Below are 19,738 nucleotides of genomic sequence, written 5' to 3'. Positions count from 1 at the left end.
TTTGTTGTTGTTGCTTTTGCCTCTTAGGCTTTAAAAACACATCCCGACCTCAAATTTGTCATACTTCTTTTATGATATTAATTGCCATTCCTGATTATGGGGATAAGTATTATTTTCTGTACTTGACTAAAGCAGAATGAAAGAGTACAGAATTAAATTCATATTTAGTATTATTTGGCTGTGACAAAATAATAGTCAAATAGACCAAATAATGCCTGGAAGGGCTGTTGAACTTAATTTAAAAGAGGCAGGGGAAGTTTTAATTTTCAAGTTTGGGTTTTTAAGAAAGGTGAATTTAAGTTGGTAGAAGTTCTTCTGGCCTTCAAAGGAGACATTAGCAAAATTTATTGTAAATAAAATACTTTGCTATTAGTGAATTCTAGAAATCTGTAAAACAAATGTAGTTTGACTATTAGTTTGAAAGATACTTTTATCTTGCCTTTGTTATTTTCCTTTTAATAGGAGTGCCTTGCAGTAAGAACTCTTGATCCACTTGTCAACACATCCAGCCTAATAATGAGAAAATGTTTTCCAAAAAATCGTCTTCCTTTACCAACTATTAAAAGTGCTTTCCATTTCCAACTCCCGGTTATTCCTTCCAGTGGTCCTGTGGCTCAGCTGTACAATTTGCCTCCTGATGGTATGGTAATGTTGTAATATTTTGTCTTTGAATATGTCTAAAATTTTCTTTATATAAGGTGGAATCAATTGCAGTTATTTGCATTCTCCACTAAAACTTGGGACTCTGAGACACTTCTCAGCTAGCAAAGGGTCTGTGACTGTTAGTGTGGAGAACCAATTTCTGATGTTAAGTTTTAAATGATGAAAATTTTGTCTACATGCATGTTTGAGATATAAACAGGAACTAAAATGAGACATTCAGCAAACTCTGAAGTATGAAGTATAGGCTGTACATAGTAGTCTGCAGACTTAAATGGGGTCTCTTTTTAACTCATCATATACATCTCCTATGTGAAATGTAATGTATACCTTCTATTTTACAGGAATGTATGTTCCTTGATTTCTTTCTGTTACTCTGATAAACTGGATTTAGTGAATTTAGACTAACATGCCATTTGAAACATTGCTTTTTATATTATTGTGGTTATTCCTTCATTTGCATGATGAGAAAAGTAGAGCTGCTTTCCTGGACTGTTGCAGTCTCTTAGGCAACACTTGTCTGTAAAGCATTTGTATGGTGCTTTGTAGGAAATAGATTCATCCCATTGTGAACACCTTTCATTATTTTGGGGTAATTAAAGTTTAATTCATGTTGAAATATGGTGAAACAGCTTGGGACCTCTATAAGTAACTGATGAAGTGGGTTTCAGACAGTTACTCCAAAATGAAAAGGCAATGTCAGACCTTTTAATATCTTATTCCTGAAACAAAATGTGAAAGACGACAGCTATCCAATTGGGGTTCGTATGGGTCAGACTCAAACTGCATGAGTTTAGAGCTTGTTAATGTTTTGCCTTCGAAGTAGGAAATACATTGAGAAGTGTGTTCCAAAATCCACAGAAATTAAACCTCTACTTAATACAGTAATTTTGGTACTCCATAACATGTATTTAGAAACTTCCTATTCTGTTGAAGTGGATTACTACTGATAGTTGGTTCTTTGTTGTTTGTTTTTTCTAAAATAAGTTTGTTAGCTATTAAAAAAAGAAGTGAAAAACCTAAGGAAATAGGGTACATAGAATTTTCTTTTTAAGGAAAAACTTCTGTATTAAAAGATACGTGAAATGTTGGGGTGGGTACTTTTGAAAGTATAATCTTGTGTAGTCAGCATTGTAAAAGCAATACATGTAATTATTCTGAATACACTAGAAAATCAGTATAATTTGTAAACCTCTCAGTGAGCCTTTTACTCACAATCAGCAATTTCCTGCATGGAGAACACTTTTTTCAGAAAACATAACAAAAAAGCCTCAGCAGTCAAACTGCATGAGATTTCTAGAAAAAGATCAAATTAGTCATTAGTAAGCAGAACATCTGCCAGAATAACCAGTTAATGTCTTCTTCCGCATATCAGGGAGTTAGCCCAATTCTCATTAGTCATTTGTGAACAGTTAGTTTGCTTCCCTTTTTTTTTCTTTGTTAAAAATGAGGAAGTCCTAGGTCCTTCAATGTGCTGGGTCTCTAACTCAAGTAGAAACTAGTCATTAGTGTCCAAATAGTTCCATGTGTCTAAAAAATACTATTTTGCTGTATGTTTTGTGGGTAAAATTTAGTTCTCAACCTGTTCATGCTAAGCAGTTGCAGTGACCACTCTCCTTGAATATTTTCCTTACAGGTTGACTTGCCAATGATATGTTTCTGGCTGGTTTTGTTGTGCGGTGGTTTTTTTTGGTTTTGTGGTTTGTTTGGGTTTTTTTGTTTTATGTTTTTTGTTGGTTTTGGTTTTTTTAATTGTTAGGCCCCATTTAAGCAAGACAAAAAAGATGAAGAGGGTGCTTTGTCCCACTCTTCCTTGATACTGGGTCAATACTAGCTGACATGACTAAAAGCTGCTGAGACCTCAAACATTGAGGTCAATGTTTGTTGATTTGGGGTTTGGTTTTTTTTTTTGGACATGGTCATTATTACTTACTTTTGGAAAAGGTGTCAGAGCCATCTCATTTTGTGCTGACCTCAAGCTGTGCTGAGATGTTCTTGGCACATCCACATTATAAAGTATTTCTGTGGCCATCTGCTGTCTTGCTGGGCTTTTTTGGGGCGGGATGTGTGTGTTTTGATTTTGTTTTGCTTTGGTTTAAACCAGAGATCTTTCTGTTTACTTAAAACTGGATGGAAATGTAATAAATTGAGTCTGCAGTATTGTCTAACAAGCATTTTGTTTTGTAAATCTGGTAATAATAATTAATGCTTACTAATTGGTTTTCACAATTTTTTCCAAGTGTTAAGTAAAAAAGCAAATAACCCCAGAACATAATATTTTTTAGCATATTTATTGGATTAAATGTATAATCTGCCTTACAAAACTTTTTTTGTATTATAGTGGATGATGTAGTAGATGAAAGTGATGATAACGATGATGCTGAAACAGAGTCAGAAATTGAAACTGAAAATGATGATGACAAGGACCAACATTTTAAGGTTGGTATGAGACAAAACTAATAGGCAAATATCAGGCACAACAGTTTTTTATTTTTTGAAGTTGCTTGAATCACGTGTACAGCCATATGTTTTAAGTGCTAAAAGGACTTTGAGGAGGTATTCACGGCAATTTCTAAAATTAAAAAAGCTACTGAAACTTAAGGAACCATAGAATGGTTTGGGTTGGAAGGGACCTCAAAGCTCATCTAGTTCCACTCCCCCTGCCATGGGCAGGGACACCCTCCACTAGACCACGTTGCCCCAAGCCCCATCCAGCCTGGTCTTAAACACTTCCAGGGATGGGGCATCCACAGCTTCTCTGGGCAACCTGTTCCAGTGCCTCACCACCCTCACAGTAAAGGATTTCTTTCTAACATCCAATCTGAATCAACCCTCCTTCAGCTTAAACCCATTACCCCTTGTCCTGTCACTACACTCCCTGATAACCAGTCCCTCTCCAGCTTTCCTGTAGGCCCCTTCAGGTACTGGTAGGCCACAATTAGATCTCCCCAGAGCCTTCTTTTCTCCAGGCTGAACCTCTTTGCTTTACACTTGATGTGTCTGGATTACAGTGGAACAGAACTGCAAACTTTCAGCAGTGTTCTGTTCCCAACTTGCATTTCTCTCGGCCCTCTCTTCCCACCTACACTGCTCAGTATGCAGGAGCTGCTCTAACTTTTTCCATCATTCTGGACTGGGATTGACTAGGTCAGTGTTTCAGCAAGGTAACAAGTTCTGCCAACTGTAGAGGCAGAGATCAGAGCTCTCACTGTTGTGTCACTTTGGGAAGGTCTTGTTCTGCTCTCCAGCTGCCAGTCAGGACATGAAAGGACATTTGGTAAGAACTGCCTTGTTCTATATTTTTATGTTACATATATTCAGGAGTTAATTGAATTATCTGTCCACAGACTGGAATGAAAAATTTTATTCAAGGCTCTCATGGGCCCTGATGATGGGAGTATCTTTCTTAGAAGCAGTTATTCCTTTGTTACTGCAGTCAGATGAAATCTCCACACTCTAGGTTGCAATAATTATGCACAGATCTGATGTCTGTTACAGATATGTCACATAATTATGCACAGATCTTATTAGATGAGAATAGAGATGTTTGTAATATTTCTGTTGCAATGGAGGCTTCGGCATACTAATAAAACTGAGCTGCTTAAACCTTCATCTTAAAAAGTGATATTCAGCTTTTAAAGCATGGCAGTGTCAGAAGGAATAAAGATGAATGTAATTATTTTAGAAGTTCATTAATTCTGGATGCATGATTAATTTGTTCTGGTGCTCTTTCAGAATGATGATATTGAGACCGATATTAATAAACTGAAACCTAGACAGGAATTGGGAAGACCCGTAGAAGAACTGAAAATGTATGAGCAATTTTTCCCAGAACTTTCAGAAAACTTTCAGGTAAAGTGTATGATTCCCAGTGCATTCCTCGTCACAATGGATTCACTCTGGAATACATTTTGACATTCTTTTTTTGGGTGGATAGTTCCTCTAGCCAAAAAAAAGAGAGTCTGCAGTTCTACAGCTACATTGAAGGGTGCTATATAGTGAGTTATTTAGTTAAATGTTACAGGTTACTGTCATCTGACTGAGAAGGGGACTGTGCGCAGATATAAAGGAAACCACTTTACTGATGTCTGATTATTGCACACAGCACAAAAGTAAAATATTAAGAAAGGAAGCGAGATTTCTGACAAAGAGTCACTGTATTAGGTGTTTCCTTAAATGCTGTGCACCTCTTTAAAACAGTTGTTTAAAATATCTGGGGAATCACATTGACTTTATAGTTTGTTATTGGTGAACTACTTGTTTATTGCTTTGACACTATCTTCTTGTAAAAGCTGAAATTTAATTGCTATGTTTGTGTAAGTTTAAAACATAATAACTGTCGTCTTTCAAATTATACTTATGTTGGGTTATTGCAAAACATACCTCAGGAGCAGTGAAAGAGAAAGGTTTCTAATGAAACTTTACAAATTGTTTACTTACTTTTTAATAAATATTTTTATTATTTTTTCTCTTTTATTTTTTAAGGAATGTGATTTAGTTTCCAAGGAACCAAAGCCTTTTGTACCTGATACAAATATGGGTGGACCTATTGTTGTTCCTACAGCAGGAGAGGAGCACTCTGCTGAAGCAAACCAGTCAACAAAAGGAGTTGCTTTGAAGGAGGGCCATCCTTTATTGACAGAGGAATACAATAGAAGGCCAGCCTTTCTGGAACTACCAAAGAACGATAGCATCAAAGACAGTAGTTTACATCAGCAAAGTGATGAAAGAAACCTGCTTCCATCATGCCAGTGTCTAACCCAAGAAATTGTGAAAGGCTTGGACAGAATCAGTCTGCAGAACAGTGCAAAAAATGATCAGTATTATGGTACAGGGTGTGTAATAAAGAAGGAAAGCAAAACTAGTCTTACCACACTTGCTTGTAGTAAACCTTGCGAACATACTTCACCCTGTGGAAGTAGCCTCTTTGAAGGATCATCTGTGCAGCTGGGAAAACTCTGCTGCACTGGAGTGGATTCGGAGGAGGATTCCGGATCTAGTTCATCAGGGGAGCAAGTTGTACTTGAGGTTTCTGATGTATCACCGGTTCATGACTGTGATCTTTATATTGAAATGGTAAAAACCACGAAATCTATTCCTGAATATTCAGAAGTGGCCTATCCAGATTATTTTGGCCATATTCCACCCCCATTTAAGGAGCCTATTCTTGAAAGGCCATATGGGGTGCAGAGGTGAGTTACCATAGTCCTTTTTTTGGTATTGTTTTTGTTCCCCTAAGAAACAATCTTTAGGAGAAGATTGACAGGCACATATACAATGTTTACTTTGGCATCTAAAACTATTTTTAGTGAAAAGCGTTTTGAAAACGTTGAAAAGCGAACAGTTTGGTCAATACAGAGCCATAAACAAGAACACAATCTGATACTGTAATTGCTAATTCTAATTCTGTAATTCGGTTTCTAAATATTAAGTTTAATTTATAGTCTCTCTTTCTGCCTTTCCACCATCTTCCATCTAAATTTTATAGTTCGTAAAAAAAAAAACAACCAAAAAACAACCAAAAAACCCCCCAAAAAGAACCAAAACCAAAAAACCAAACAAAAAACTCCAACACACACCAAAACCAAAACCCAAAACAATCCACAAAAAAACCCAACAAACAAAAAAACCTACCCCACTTAAATGCTCCGTTCAGGTCTTAGCAAAGACAGAACAGTGAAGAGTTTGAAGATACTTAATCTGTTTTCTGCTGTGCTAACAAAGCTATCTTTCAGGAAAATGTAGCCGGGAAAAATTAAAAAATACATTTAAGTGTTTGGTTTTAGTGTTTGTAGTATAACAGAATTTACATGTAACAAATGCTGAGGATGTAGTTTGTTAGGTCCCGCAGAATAACACAAACACAGAATAAAAAAATATAACAACAAAAAACCCAACACATCAACTCACCCATGTATTTCCTCATTGAGAGATGTTAAAAGGTGATGAAGGGTGATGTGACTTTTAAGAATAAATTGCAGAGGTGATATGAAGAGCTGGCTCATCTGCATAGTAAGTTACTATAAAGACGAATGAGCATGTTAGCAGAACATGTAATAGTAGGTATGAGACCTTTCATAAGATTCTTCATATTTACGTTTAGTTAAGACGATTAAGAAGTGTCTTAAGGTTGTATAATTAAAATCCTTCAGCTGTTTCACATGTGTGGTAAGCAAGCGATCTTTCTACTGAAATGACCAAGAGTTGAAACACTAATCATGTAATTACCATCATGATGTAGAACCATTACTAGAAAGCACCATTCAGTGTTGAAGAATAATCTTCCCTGTAAGCTTACTTTTTAGATAAATTCAGCTGATTTAGAAGGGAGATAGTCTTAAGTCAGAAATCACATAAGAACTGCATTTTGAGAAAATCTTGCAAATCTTTATGTATGTTTTTGTAGTACTTAATAATTCTGAAATTTCCTGACTAAAACTGATTGATCTCAGATGAAATTTGTCATTCCAATTCTCATTCTTCTTAGATATAAAGCACTGTATTAACTCTGACTTACAACCAACAAAACTACTTGTGGGGTTACACATAAAGATGATTTCTAAACCTTGAGGGTAATTCTAGAGTACATTTTAACTTCAAAATGTTTTATTTTTGTTGTGTTTTCTATATTGAAAGTAACTTTTTTAGGTCTTGTGTGAAACAAGAATGAAATATCGGTAACATTGCTAAGAATCAAAAATCCTGCATCACCTTTTTAAGGTACTCTGTTCTAAGAATTCAGTTTTGTACAAACAACTGAGTTTTGTTACGGCAATGTAACAAATTTCTGAGAAGGGAACCTGTTTAAAAATGGCTTAATCATTTTAGGAATTTATAGTTTATAGCAAGGTGGTAAAACCAAGTTTGGTAGGGGACATGGAGAAGCTTTTAAGTCTTCTACAAAGCTGTGTGCAAACTCTTGGCATTCAGTGGGATTTATGTTCTTAATGTAAGCAGTTACTTACTGCTCACCAGCTAAGTCGTCTTTACAAAACAAACAGTTTCCTTAATGCATCCTTGTAATTTAAGAAAACTTGGGGAGCTGAGGTGGGGAGTAACACATAGTTTTCACCAAATGTCTCGCAAAATTATTATTGTTTGGAAAAATGTCCTTAAGAATAACTGAAGTGTTTTATATTATTCTACCTCTTAGGGAAGAAACTTATTACATAATTCAGTATCCTATAAATTTGAGTTTAGATTCCTACTTTTTTCCATTCCTTAAAATTTTAGGTTTTTTTTTTGCTGTACACTTTAGTATTTTCTAGTCATCTGACACTTAGAAGTAATCATCAGGTAAATCAGGATCCACAAAGGACTGACCTATAAGCATGGAGCTCCACATCAACAATGTTGGTTTTATTTTTTTTCCTTTAATTATCTTAAAATAGCTTCTCTTTTCTCTTGATTTTTCGGAACCTGAAAATGTCCGCTACTACTTTTCCTTTTTGTGTGCATCTTGAATACCATTTCTTCTTTCCTTTTATCTACACTGGTTATCACCATGGTATTTGAATGCCTGATAGTCATTAATGGATTTTGTCTTGGAAAAACTACTGTGGTGACAGGAAGTATTATGACCCTTTAGAGCTGAGGCATGCTAAGATCTAAGGATTTGTGTAAGATCAAGTGCAAGATCAAAAATCTGTAGTTCTGCCCTGAGCTGAACCTGTTCAGATAGATTGTGGTGAGTCAGCCTTATTATAATTTTGTCAGTATATTGGATTTGTGACTTGTTTCCTTTTCCAGTTAGTTTTAATTTGATAAGAGGCGCTAGACTTGAGCACTTACCTTCTTTTTCTCATTTGTTAACAATATTTATTTTAATTAAATGGAGAATTTCCAGCCTGAACATACTTTACCACTCTATTCCTGTATTCTTCATTGTTAATCTGCCTCCTTTTCTTCTTATTGCAGGTGCTGTGCAAGCTTTTCCACACAGCTCTGCCACTATATTTCATTCTTGAACTGCAACACATTCTTACTTTTCCAAACCAGGACCTAGATACTGCCAGTTGTGCAATGTTTTATGATCTGGATAAACATACACCTGACATTTGGCTGACATCACCAAATTCATTCTTATTTATTACCTAGTCGATAAATGCACCTAGATCTCCAGAGGTGAAAAGCTAGTGCACTAACACGCTCACTGCACGACCTGCTCTCTAAAACTCTCTTAATTTTTAGTTATGGTAGGATTCATGTAATTTACTAATGTTATCAAGTGCTGTCCTGAATTAAAGCATTAACATAAATAATGTTTGAGTAATTCCTGCTTCTACTATAAAGTATAAAATGGTGCATTTTTGTCCATAAGATAAAACCCAGTGTGCATGAAAACTCAATTCCCTCACGTACAAATATAGGACGCAGTCAGCTGTGAATGCAGGTGTTTAAACTTAAGTACACTTACAGTTTGTGCACATAAGTGGGGGCGAGGCTGAGGTCTCTCTGAAAAATCTGTCTCACTGTCCTCATGTCAACTTTGTTAATTTTCATTGTTGTATGAGGGAAATTCTCTTTTCTAATTGGAAACAGTATGCAACAGTTTAAATGAGAACTCTGCTTTTTATTTTAGGACAAAAATCTCTCAAGATATTGAAAGACTGATTCATCAAAATGACATTATAGACAGAGTTGTGTATGACCTTGATAATTTGAGGTAAGTTTTTACCCTTCTGAAAAAAATATTCAGCAAATAGTCAAAGCCTGTTCTACTTTCTCTGTGATATTTTGTAATATTTAAAGCAGTATTGTTATGACAGACTTCAATGAAAGTTTCATCTGATGTAACCCTGTTTCTGCTATCCAGGCTGTATTTAGAGTAAGGTTCAAAATAATTTCTGAATTACTGAGTGAGGGCTAAAATAAATTTAATGAGTTTGTTTTAATTAAGTTTGTTTTGTTCATTTTGGTCCCTCTTTTTCTACTCATAGTTGTTCAGTACCAGAGGAAGCAGATGTTTTGAAGTTTAATTCCAAATTTGAATCTGGAAACCTGCGCAAAGTTATTCAGATCAGAAAGTAAGATATTTCAACTTTTCTTTCCATGCATAAGACCTTTTATTTCTGATTTCTGCCTCTTAAAAAAATTGATTTGTTTTTGTTAATCTTTAGAAATGAGTATGATCTAATTCTGAACTCGGATATAAATAGCAATCATTATCATCAGTGGTTTTACTTTGAAGTGAGTGGAATGAAAACTGGCATTGGTTACCGGTTTAACATCATCAACTGTGAAAAGTCAAACAGTCAGTTTAACTACGGTAAGATACATTTCCCATATGTTGAGAAGAAATATGTAGAAAAATATCTGTACTAGACAGCTCAGCTGTTGCCTTCCTTCCACCCTGGTATCAGTAGTATATTCATGTTGTCAGGTCAGATTCTTTTTTAATACTATTACTAGAAAATGTTCTGACAAGTTTCAGTTAAAAAGAAAAAAAGTATCTTAAACCGCTGGCAGTCAGTTTTTAAAATGAAGTTTTGTTGTAAGTGAGGCCAAAGCAGAAGAAATGTACTGGTGGCTGCAGCTAAAATTTGTCCTGAGACCATTGTGGGTGAGACAACACCAAAGCATGTTAATCCACACAGGTGAAAGAAGAATGACAGCTGTCATTAATCCCTTTCGGAGTAGAGGTGTGTTTTCAGATGTGAAAGTAAGCAGAGAGATTCTCAAACAGTTTTGTCTTATTGATGGGAAGAGAGGCCGTATTATTTCAGAAGGAAAAGTAAGTCTCCTTTGAAATGCTGGGTTTCATAGGTGAGCCTCGCAGTCTCCAGCAAGTAGCGTTTGCTGCTTGTACCTCATCCAAAAGTACAGGCTTACTTGAATATGCCTTTCTTCCACTTGTCTGGGAGGGTGGGTGGGGAGGGGTGTGTCATCCAGCTTAAAACCATTTGTTTTGTGAGGGGTTTTTTTTCTGCTGGATTTTCTGAAATTTGTGTTTTAAGGAAGAGGAGGAGAAGCTCCCCTTTCCCTCCCCCCAACCTCAAACTCTTGGGACAGAGAAACATCGTATTCTTCTTTGTCACAATGGTACAATTCACAATGATAAAATCAAAGAATACCAGGTAGTTTGACCAGTAATAAGATGCTTTTAAATTATTTACTACTCTTTTGTGAGTTACCTTAGATCTTCATTCATATGTTGCATATACTTACCTGTTATTTACTTTCGTTTTTTTAAGTACACTGACTGAATCAGTCAATGTATTTGGCTAAATATATAACTAGTAAATAATGTTTAATTACTATGCAATTTTTTCTACTCTTAATTCATATTAAGTATTCAATTTAAGTATACTCTCCAAAAAATATAAACTTTAAGGAGTTACTGTTTAAAAAGAATAATGTCCTGAAACATCAGTTATTTTCCAGCTATCCAGCTGAATGGATGATATAATTTTTTTTGTATTCTCCCTGAAGCTTTTTTTGTAATGATGAGTTCGATGGAGTGGGACTCAAGATTTACCATTAATGCTAATCACAGCTTTCATTTAAACATTTCATTTTGGTCTTTCATAGGTCTGATTTTTTTTTTTCTTTGTTATTTTTTGAAAATTAGGTTGTGATGAGGGGAATGGGGGAGAATCTTTTGTCACCTGGTTGAATGAGTGTACAGTACCCAGGCATTCATGAAAATACACTCTGTGATAGCGAGTAAATGAGTATAGGTGGTTCGAAGAGTCGCATCTAAGTGTTAATGTGGTCCATTACTGTTAAGATCTTTATGTTTAATGCTAAGCATTAAAGTGAGATGCTCTTTTTCTTTAAGGTATGCAGCCCCTGATGTATTCTGTTCAAGAAGCATTAAATTCTCGACCATGTTGGACTCGTGTTGGGACAGACATTTGTTACTATAAGTAAGTACACCAATCAAATGTACAGTAAATCTTACACTGAAGATTAGTATAAGGTACAATTTTTGAGGAGAAATGTTTGCTTCTGAGTTTGATAATGCTATTTTAGTAGTTCTGTTGGGAACAGAGATCTGTTCCTGAGTTATGAAGAGTAACAGAAGTTACTGAAATATATAAGGTCTCATTAGCACACTGCTACTACTTAAGCTGTTCATCTTTTATATTTTTATCAGAAATTGCATGCAATTCCAGAGAAGCTTCTAAGGGAATTGTATATATGTGCTTACTTGAAACTTAATGCTGACTTCCAGTAACACTGATCACGTGATGCTTGTGATTCATCTCCTGTATTCTATGGTGCAATCACTGTAGAGCAGTCCCAGAACACAGGAAGAGATGGTACAGCATATCCATGCATTACCCTTCTTGGTAGATAGTTGTTTGCTTCTTTTTTTTGTTTGTTTTGTTTTTGTTTATTTTGTTATTTGTTTTTCTTTACTTACCTTTTCCCAATACAAATGAGCGTGTATCACTGCTATCATAAAGTATCTTTACAAATGGTGGGAGCCAGTGTATTTAACCTGGATGGACACAGAATAGAAATACAATAATTAAAAATCTTCCTGGCTCTTAGAATGCATGTACAGGAATAACCGATGATATGAAAAAAAGAAATTCTAATGTGTTTATTACTTTCATTTTGCTCTTAGGAATCACTTTTCAAGAAGTTCAATTGCTGCTGGAGGTCAGAAAGGAAAATCTTACTACACAATTACGTTCACAGTGACTTTCCAACATAAAGATGATGTCTGCTACTTTGCTTACCATTATCCATATACATACTCAACTTTAAAGGTGAGAAGATAATGATTTGTTACATAGAAAATATTTCTACTTTTGGATGATGTGAAACATAAGCATTCATGAATGAATTTCTTTTTATAAAGTTCAAATGCTCCTTAAAATGAACCATTTTCATAAAATATTAGTGTTTAGATTGGTGAAGAGTATAGGCTGTTCTAAAGAACAGTCCCTGGAAAAATAAAATTGATACTTATTTGCAGGCTAAAAGGGAATCATAATTCATAATTGACTGGAAATGGTGCTAATTGGATGAAATATTTGTGTTTGAGTCAAATGACTCATATCCTGCTCTTACGTATACCTCTTCGTAACTGACCTATTCAAGTTACTATATTTAAGATAATTAGAGACTGGTTTAGGATAATGAATTGGCTTAAAGAAGTGTTGTGAAGCTTTTAGTACTAAGCGAAACTCTTGGCTAGAATATCTGTTGGTTGTTTTTGTCATAGCAATAAAAGCAGACTTGGGGATTCACTGACCAGTGTGTAACAGCATCAAATGAAGCTTTTTGCTAAGCCATGCTTGCTCTTGGAAGATGTACCTGTGAAAAGATGTTACAAGCAGCTGCTGCCTCCAACAGCTCTGGGGCCTGGCTCTTCCTCCTGCCTGGCTGCTGGAGCCCAGCCAAGGGACCCAGGGGTCTCTGACCCAGGCTGATGGACGTGCCTGTTGCTTTCCTGTTTGCTTGTAGGTTCAACCATTAGCCAGTCCGAGTGTGTATCTCCAAGACACAGAGAGAGACTCAGGCACACACACTTGCACAAATTCCACCTGCAGTCCCCCCAGCACGGCTGGCTACACAGACTGGCAGAGACAAGGTGCTGCCTTCAACAGCACCGGTGTGTAACAATACCAGGACTTGCCTAAAAGATAACTACAGACACCCAACTCCCTTGCCTCCTCTCCAGCTGGTAAGGATTGCTGTTCGCTATTAAAAGTACACACCCACGCACTCTCTAGAATCACAAGAACACCCAAGTTTGTGGATGACTGGTGTGGCTCATCTGTGCCATGCCTCTGCCTAGATCCTGGTCTCTCTTAACTGCTGTGCAGACTTCCAACTTGCAGGCTAATCCAGCCTGACACTCACTAGCAAACAGATGCATGCACTTGCACACTCATCTCGCAGGCACTCTGCACTTGTGGTTCCCTCCAGATGGAGGACTCTCTGCCTACCTGATGCCTCTGTCTCAACTGAGGGCCACATACTCCCTGGGCAGTCCACCTTGAAGTTTGCTATCAAATTGCATACACACCCTGCCACACACAGTAGCTTCGGGGCAGATGCATATGCTTGCCCCCCGCTCCCAGCAGCTGGTACCAGGCACATGGGCTCGTAACCCATGTTCCTACTCTAGGTGCTGGCACTGAGATACACTCCCTTGCTTCACTCACCCTTATCACACCACTAGCTGTTTTTTGGGACACACACTGTTCTTGCCCCAGGTGGCTGGACTCCAAGACCCTTACCCACTCCAGTAGCTGGCACTGAGACCCCCTCTTGCTTCCATTGCTGACACCACAGACTGAAGGGTGCATAAACTGCCAACAGTTGCAGCTGCTGGCACCAAGTCCACTCACTTCAATCCCGGCAGTAGCTGGTGCTTTGGACACAAAGTCTCTGGTGCCCAAGAGATGCTCCCAAGAGGTGTAGCCTCTCCAACTACCTGCTCACTCCAGTTGCTGACCCCAAATCTACGCGCATCTGTCTTGCTAGTTTCACCTAGTCCACACAGCACTTGTAGGTATGGGATAGAAAGTGAGGCTGCCCAGAGAGATAGCCAAAGGCAACTGTAGGGATCAGGTGCATAAGTTTTGTATAGTCTCACAGGTCCCCCTTGAATATCCAAAATCCTCATGTTCCTGGTTTCCCCCTTGTCCCTCAGGTGGCCCTCTCCCCAAAACTGTGCTTGTAGATTCTTAATGGCCCATCTGTTAGAGACTGGAGACTTTTTGGTCATTGCTATTGTTTTTGTTATGTCTCCTCTACCAGGATTGTTTCTCTCTGTTCCTGTTTATTGCTTCTTCTTCTACTTATTATCCCCTTTGGTACTGAAAAGGTCCCTGATCAAATAACCTTAATGAAGTAGAGGTTCTTACCTTCCGCATACCCTTACAGTATCATCTGGTAGAAAATGTATTCTCTGTGCCTTCGTCTTCCTTGAAGCAGCTGGAAAGACAGACTCTATAAAGAGAAATATTCAGAGATGTAGAGAATGATATTTCATGGTCAAAATTATGATGGAAATTTGAACATTGTTTAGAACAACAAAAAGATTGATTAAATGGTACCTGTGGAATACACTGTGGTACATGACTGCAAAAGATTTGAAGTATTTTTTCATTATTTTTGGGATGAAGATGCATCTTCAGAAGCTGGAATCTATGCACAACCCTCAACAGATATATTTTCGACAAGATGTTCTCTGTGAGACCCTGGCTGGCAACAGTTGTCCCTTAATCACTATTACAGCCATGCCAGAGTCCAATTACTATGAACATATCTGTCAGTTCAGTAAGTATGATTTTTCTTTCTCATCAACTGAAAATAATGTAAAACTAGTTCTTCATGAAAAAAAATTAGCATTAACTGTTGTGCATTGTAAAAACAGCAATGTAAAATAAAGTTAATGAAATCAATAAAATTAATAGGTATCAATATTCAGGATTTGCTTAGTATTTAGTAATATTTATTTGTGGTATCAAATTAGGATATTTATATCTGGATATATAAGACTATATATATAATACTTCTTGGAAAAGAATACCTGACTTATGAGTAACTTTTTTTATCCAAATGCTTAGGTTATTTACTTGTCAAAAAATCTTTTATAAAGCCAGTATCTAAGCTACTGCAATTTTAAATGAGGTTTAGTTATGATACCATTCCTGGTTTATTCCTCCACCCCAATATTTTTCTTGGCTATTGGAAAAAAAAAGCCATCAAAGTCCTTATATCATAATTGCCAACTCACATTAGTTGTGACTACACAATTGATTGAATTTAAAGCTCCTTTGTGAGAGTTCTGTAATTAGCAGTCCTTGTAAGAATATTCTGGCAAGCTCTATCAATAAAACTGATAATAACACTCCCAAATACTACATTTTGCATTGTAATAAATGAAGCTAGCTATCGTCTCTTTTTCAATTAACAAACTATTTACTTAGCTGGTATCATATTTTGCAACTTCTATGCATACTTCTTCTAGGGAATCGTCCTTATATTTTCCTATCTGCTCGTGTACATCCTGGAGAGACTAATGCAAGCTGGGTTATGAAGGGAACGCTGGAATACCTTATGAGCAATAATCCAAGTGCCCAATGTTTACGAGAATCTTATATTTTCAAAATTATTCCCATGCTCAATCCAGATGGTGTCATCAATGGAAAGTAAGCATAAGTTTACTCACAAATGTGTAACCTGCACTACTAAGTCTTTGCAGCTATTATTTAAAAAAAAAAAATCTAAACTAATCCTGGAAGCATAAAAATGCAATACTTAATGTGAAAAAATCCCACACTTACAAAATTGCTAGGACATTTCCACTTTTTGGCTTTTTAAAGGCAGACGCATCATTCCATGAATTTCAGTTCTATAAAAAGTATTTTCAGTTGTTTGTGGATGATAATAATTCCTATGTGATTTGACATTGCACTTTAATTGTCTCTCTGAACTAGTCTTGCATAGGTGTAAAGAGTTGTATGAGAGCAGAGCTGCTTTTAGGAAAGGCTAAACAAGTTCATGGTTCTCATGAAAAAGAACAGTCCTTGTATCTGAGAAAGCTTTTTATGTAATTTTTCTCCTTTTTTAATTATAGTTTTTAGAAGGATGTTATGGAAATGGCTGTTGTCAAGTGTTATTAAAAGGGGGAAAGTTAATAGGTGTGCAAGAAAAAAGAGTAAGAGAGTATCCTGATTAATTAAAGTTATTAATGGTAATTCTTTCACTACCACTTTTCTTAAGAAATTTAAGGGATATTTCAGAACCTTTTGATACTGCTATGAATAAGCATTCAATAATCTATATTTACTTGGTTACAGGGAATTCATATGAAATGGAAATTTTGGTATGGTGAATCTACAGTTCCTTCTTACCCTAGTTATGGGTAGTATTTTAAAAGATTTTGTGAACAAAATAATAAAAATCAAACCAGTTATGGATTTGAGTAGAACCCTGTCTTTATATATACATATAACAGAACACCTGGAATTAAATCATTCAGAATACAAGTGAAAGTTGTATTAAAAGACAATTAAGAAATCTGTCCCAGCAGACACAATGTAAGGACAAATGTACTGAAGATGACTGCATGAACGAGAATTTCTGCAAGTTTAAAAGTTCTTGCTGATAGCTGACTGAATACAGAGATTTTCTTTATTTGTTCACTGAGGTTTTTTGGTTGTTGTTTTGTTTTTTGTTTTTTCTTTCTTTTTCTCACAGCTAGTTGTCTCCTAACAACTTCATGTTTCAAGTCTTAGATTTCTGGTTGACATTAATTTTTATATTACAGAAGTCAAGACACCAAAACTGTAGGTACCATATATTCAAAATTACTGATTTTGAACTAGCATTTGAATAGAAACACAAGCCTTCAGTTTCAACAGCAAATTAGCAAGATTACAGTTGACTTCATATAAGAAACTACTTCTAATTTATTTTTAGATTTTCTCTAACATAACTTAAAAAGCCCCGAACACTTCTGTAATTTGGCATATTAGAAAACTGAAGTTTGTTTCTTACCAGACTCCTTCCAAAGAAGCAGTGGTGACAAGGAAAACTTGAGGTGGGGGGAGGCTTATTTAAAAGTATCATAATACAGACTACATCATGCGTTTTTCCACCCCCCCACAATAGCCACCGTTGCTCTTTAAGTGGAGAAGATTTAAACAGACAGTGGCAAAATCCAAATCCAGATCTGCATCCCACTATTTACCATGCTAAAGGGTTACTGCAATATCTGGCTGCTATAAAACGTTTACCTTTGGTGAGTATGCGTGTGTAAGCAATTCTGAATCTTTTTAACCTTGTCTATGTAGCTAGTCTGTAAAGTAAACATTTTAATATGGTCCTGTAAACTGTGTCATACTTATTTGACTTGGAGAACTGGTCTTCCACAAACCTTTAGATCTAAACCTGTTTCCTTTGCTATGGTAGGTTAATCTTTCTTAGATGAATCCTATGTTTTTTGTCTTAATGCACAAGTTAATTATATAAGGAGTTGTGTTTCCTAATTCTTTGGAACTTTCAACAGTAGAAACAAAAAATTCTATCTGTTCTTTCTATGATTTTTATAAAATGTTAATTCCATATGGCTCAGCTTTATTTTCTCAAATGATCTATTGTAGGTCTACTGTGATTATCATGGTCACTCTCGTAAAAAGAATGTATTTATGTATGGCTGCAGCATCAAAGAGACAATGTGGCACACGAACGTTAATGCTGCCTCTTGTGACGTGATGGAAGACCCTGGTTACAGGGTAAGTTTGACACCTGTACCTTTTTTACTTGGCATGAATTTGGAATATACTTTTCCAATAACTTCCCAATATTATTCTGTGCATATAATGACTATAGCATAGGCAAACTTATTTAAAATGATCTCTTCTTATTTCATGAGTATACTTAAAAATATTTTGAGAGCTTTAAACATTGTACACTAATGCAGCTAAGGATTTAATGTTAGTAGAGTGCTTTATTTTTTTAAATCGAAAAGATTTAAAGAATTACGTCGTACCTGTTTCTTCTGTGTAACTCCCCTGCCGCCTTGTGGCTACTGCAAATCTGTGCAACCTGATGTGTCCAAACCCCTTGGTTTTTTGAGGAGATGCAGAGTTAAGCTTGAAAAGCGTGTGAATGCACATTAAAATGCTTGTTATGCATCCATGCATGTAAATGAGTACAGATGCTTTCAGAATTTATCAAACCTCTCTTATTTTTTTCAAAACATCTATCGCTCCTTGATTTTCTTCTGTGATTTCCTGGATGCTGAGTCCGATGCCATTCATGTCTGCTGCCCAGCATGTGTACATGGGCGTTTGTCACTTCAGCCTATATTGCCATACCACACAAAAGACAACAGTCAATAAGAGTTGTGGGAAAAAGCCTTTTGGCTTGGAAAAGGCCTTGAACTGAAATGTTTAGGCAAGGTTAAGCTAATAATGGTATATGTACTACCAAAGTAGCTGTGTGTTTTGACATAACTGGTACAAAAAAAACATGGAAAGAATGTAGTCATTTAGCATTATTCAAATACATACATTTGCATAACTGTTTCTTGCCTTTTTCTGAAGCTCTCATGTGAACAGTTATATTGAACTTTGATTCATGTTCTTGAAGTTTGAAGAACTTTGCTGAATATGAATGAATTTTATGTATTAATAAACTACTGCCTGTGTTAGGGCTGCAAATTGGATTGTTGAAACATTCTGAAACTGAATTAAATTAATTAATTATATACGGTATGAGCAAAGTTAGCTCGTTGAATTAGGAGGAAGTGGTGATCACCTGAAGCATTCTTCTGTATCCTGATTCTTAGCCACACGTTTAACGATTTTAGTGATTGAATCTGAAAAAGAGGATTTTAATAAGTAGGAAATGGCAAACCTGTTGTCACTTGAACACGCTGGGTTTTGAAAACTCAAGGTGGAGAAATGTTTACATATTTATTCCTTTAAATCAAATTGCAAGAAAATTTTCTGGTAACAGTTTGTGATTGAATATTCCCCTCCCCTCTGCTTCCATAAGTGAAATAAAAGAATCACTGTATTTTTCAAATTGCTGTCCTGCAGGCACTCCCCAAGATCCTGAGTCAAACTGCCCCAGCATTCTGCATGGGCAGCTGCAGCTTTGTAGTGGAAAAGTCCAAGGAATCAACAGCGCGAGTTGTTGTCTGGAGAGAGATAGGAGTACAAAGGAGCTACACAATGGAAAGCACATTATGTGGATGTGACCAGGGCAAATATAAGGTAAGAAAATATAACAGTTAAACTGTTCTTGCTTTGTAATTTCTTCCATTTGCATTGGTATCTTGTTCTATAACCCCACTTGCTTGCTTGCTTTAAACTTCTAAAACTCTAAGATTTCTGTTTACACTAATCTTAGAGTGAAATTGCATAATTTGCACTACTATAGGCTGCATAGAAGTCTTCATCTGTCACTTAACCCCCCCCATGCACACAGAGTATGTTATGCTTATTGGCTGTGTTAACAAAAGTAATATTAATTATTGCTTGTAACACGTATGTATGCATGTAGTTAAAAAATCAGAACTGTTCTTTCCAGTAGATTATGCCAATACTAGAATAAAAATTTCCTTTACACATGGCAATTTCTGACTTCATCGTGGCAG

The 19,738-nt window shown here is 36.2% G+C and overlaps 1 protein-coding gene across 20 annotated transcripts in view; it reads left to right on the top strand.

The window, feature by feature from the left end:
- The window catches only part of AGTPBP1 (ATP/GTP binding carboxypeptidase 1), a 75,992-nt gene that overhangs the window by 32,502 nt on the left and 23,752 nt on the right, over positions 1-19,738 (top strand). For all 20 annotated transcript variants that reach the window (XR_008574578.1, XM_054808819.1, XM_054808817.1 and 17 more), the window contains 14 exons: positions 463-640; positions 3,002-3,099; positions 4,396-4,512; positions 5,146-5,852; positions 9,242-9,325; positions 9,600-9,686; positions 9,780-9,928; positions 11,441-11,528; positions 12,236-12,380; positions 14,751-14,904; positions 15,599-15,779; positions 17,245-17,374; positions 17,736-17,867; positions 19,179-19,355. Coding sequence is in view for 19 of the 20 variants with exons in the window: in XM_054808819.1 (XP_054664794.1) it covers positions 463-640; positions 3,002-3,099; positions 4,396-4,512; positions 5,146-5,852; positions 9,242-9,325; positions 9,600-9,686; positions 9,780-9,928; positions 11,441-11,528; positions 12,236-12,380; positions 14,751-14,904; positions 15,599-15,779; positions 17,245-17,374; positions 17,736-17,867; positions 19,179-19,355 (2,427 nt within the window). In the remaining variant the exon portion in view is untranslated. The remainder of the gene's footprint in view (positions 1-462; positions 641-3,001; positions 3,100-4,395; positions 4,513-5,145; positions 5,853-9,241; positions 9,326-9,599; positions 9,687-9,779; positions 9,929-11,440; positions 11,529-12,235; positions 12,381-14,750; positions 14,905-15,598; positions 15,780-17,244; positions 17,375-17,735; positions 17,868-19,178; positions 19,356-19,738) is intronic.

The sequence above is a fragment of the Grus americana genome, chromosome Z (genome assembly GCF_028858705.1).
Source record: "Grus americana isolate bGruAme1 chromosome Z, bGruAme1.mat, whole genome shotgun sequence".
In the NCBI taxonomy this organism is placed as follows: Eukaryota; Metazoa; Chordata; class Aves; order Gruiformes; family Gruidae; genus Grus; species Grus americana.
This window is presented reverse-complemented; position numbering and strand designations above follow the sequence as displayed.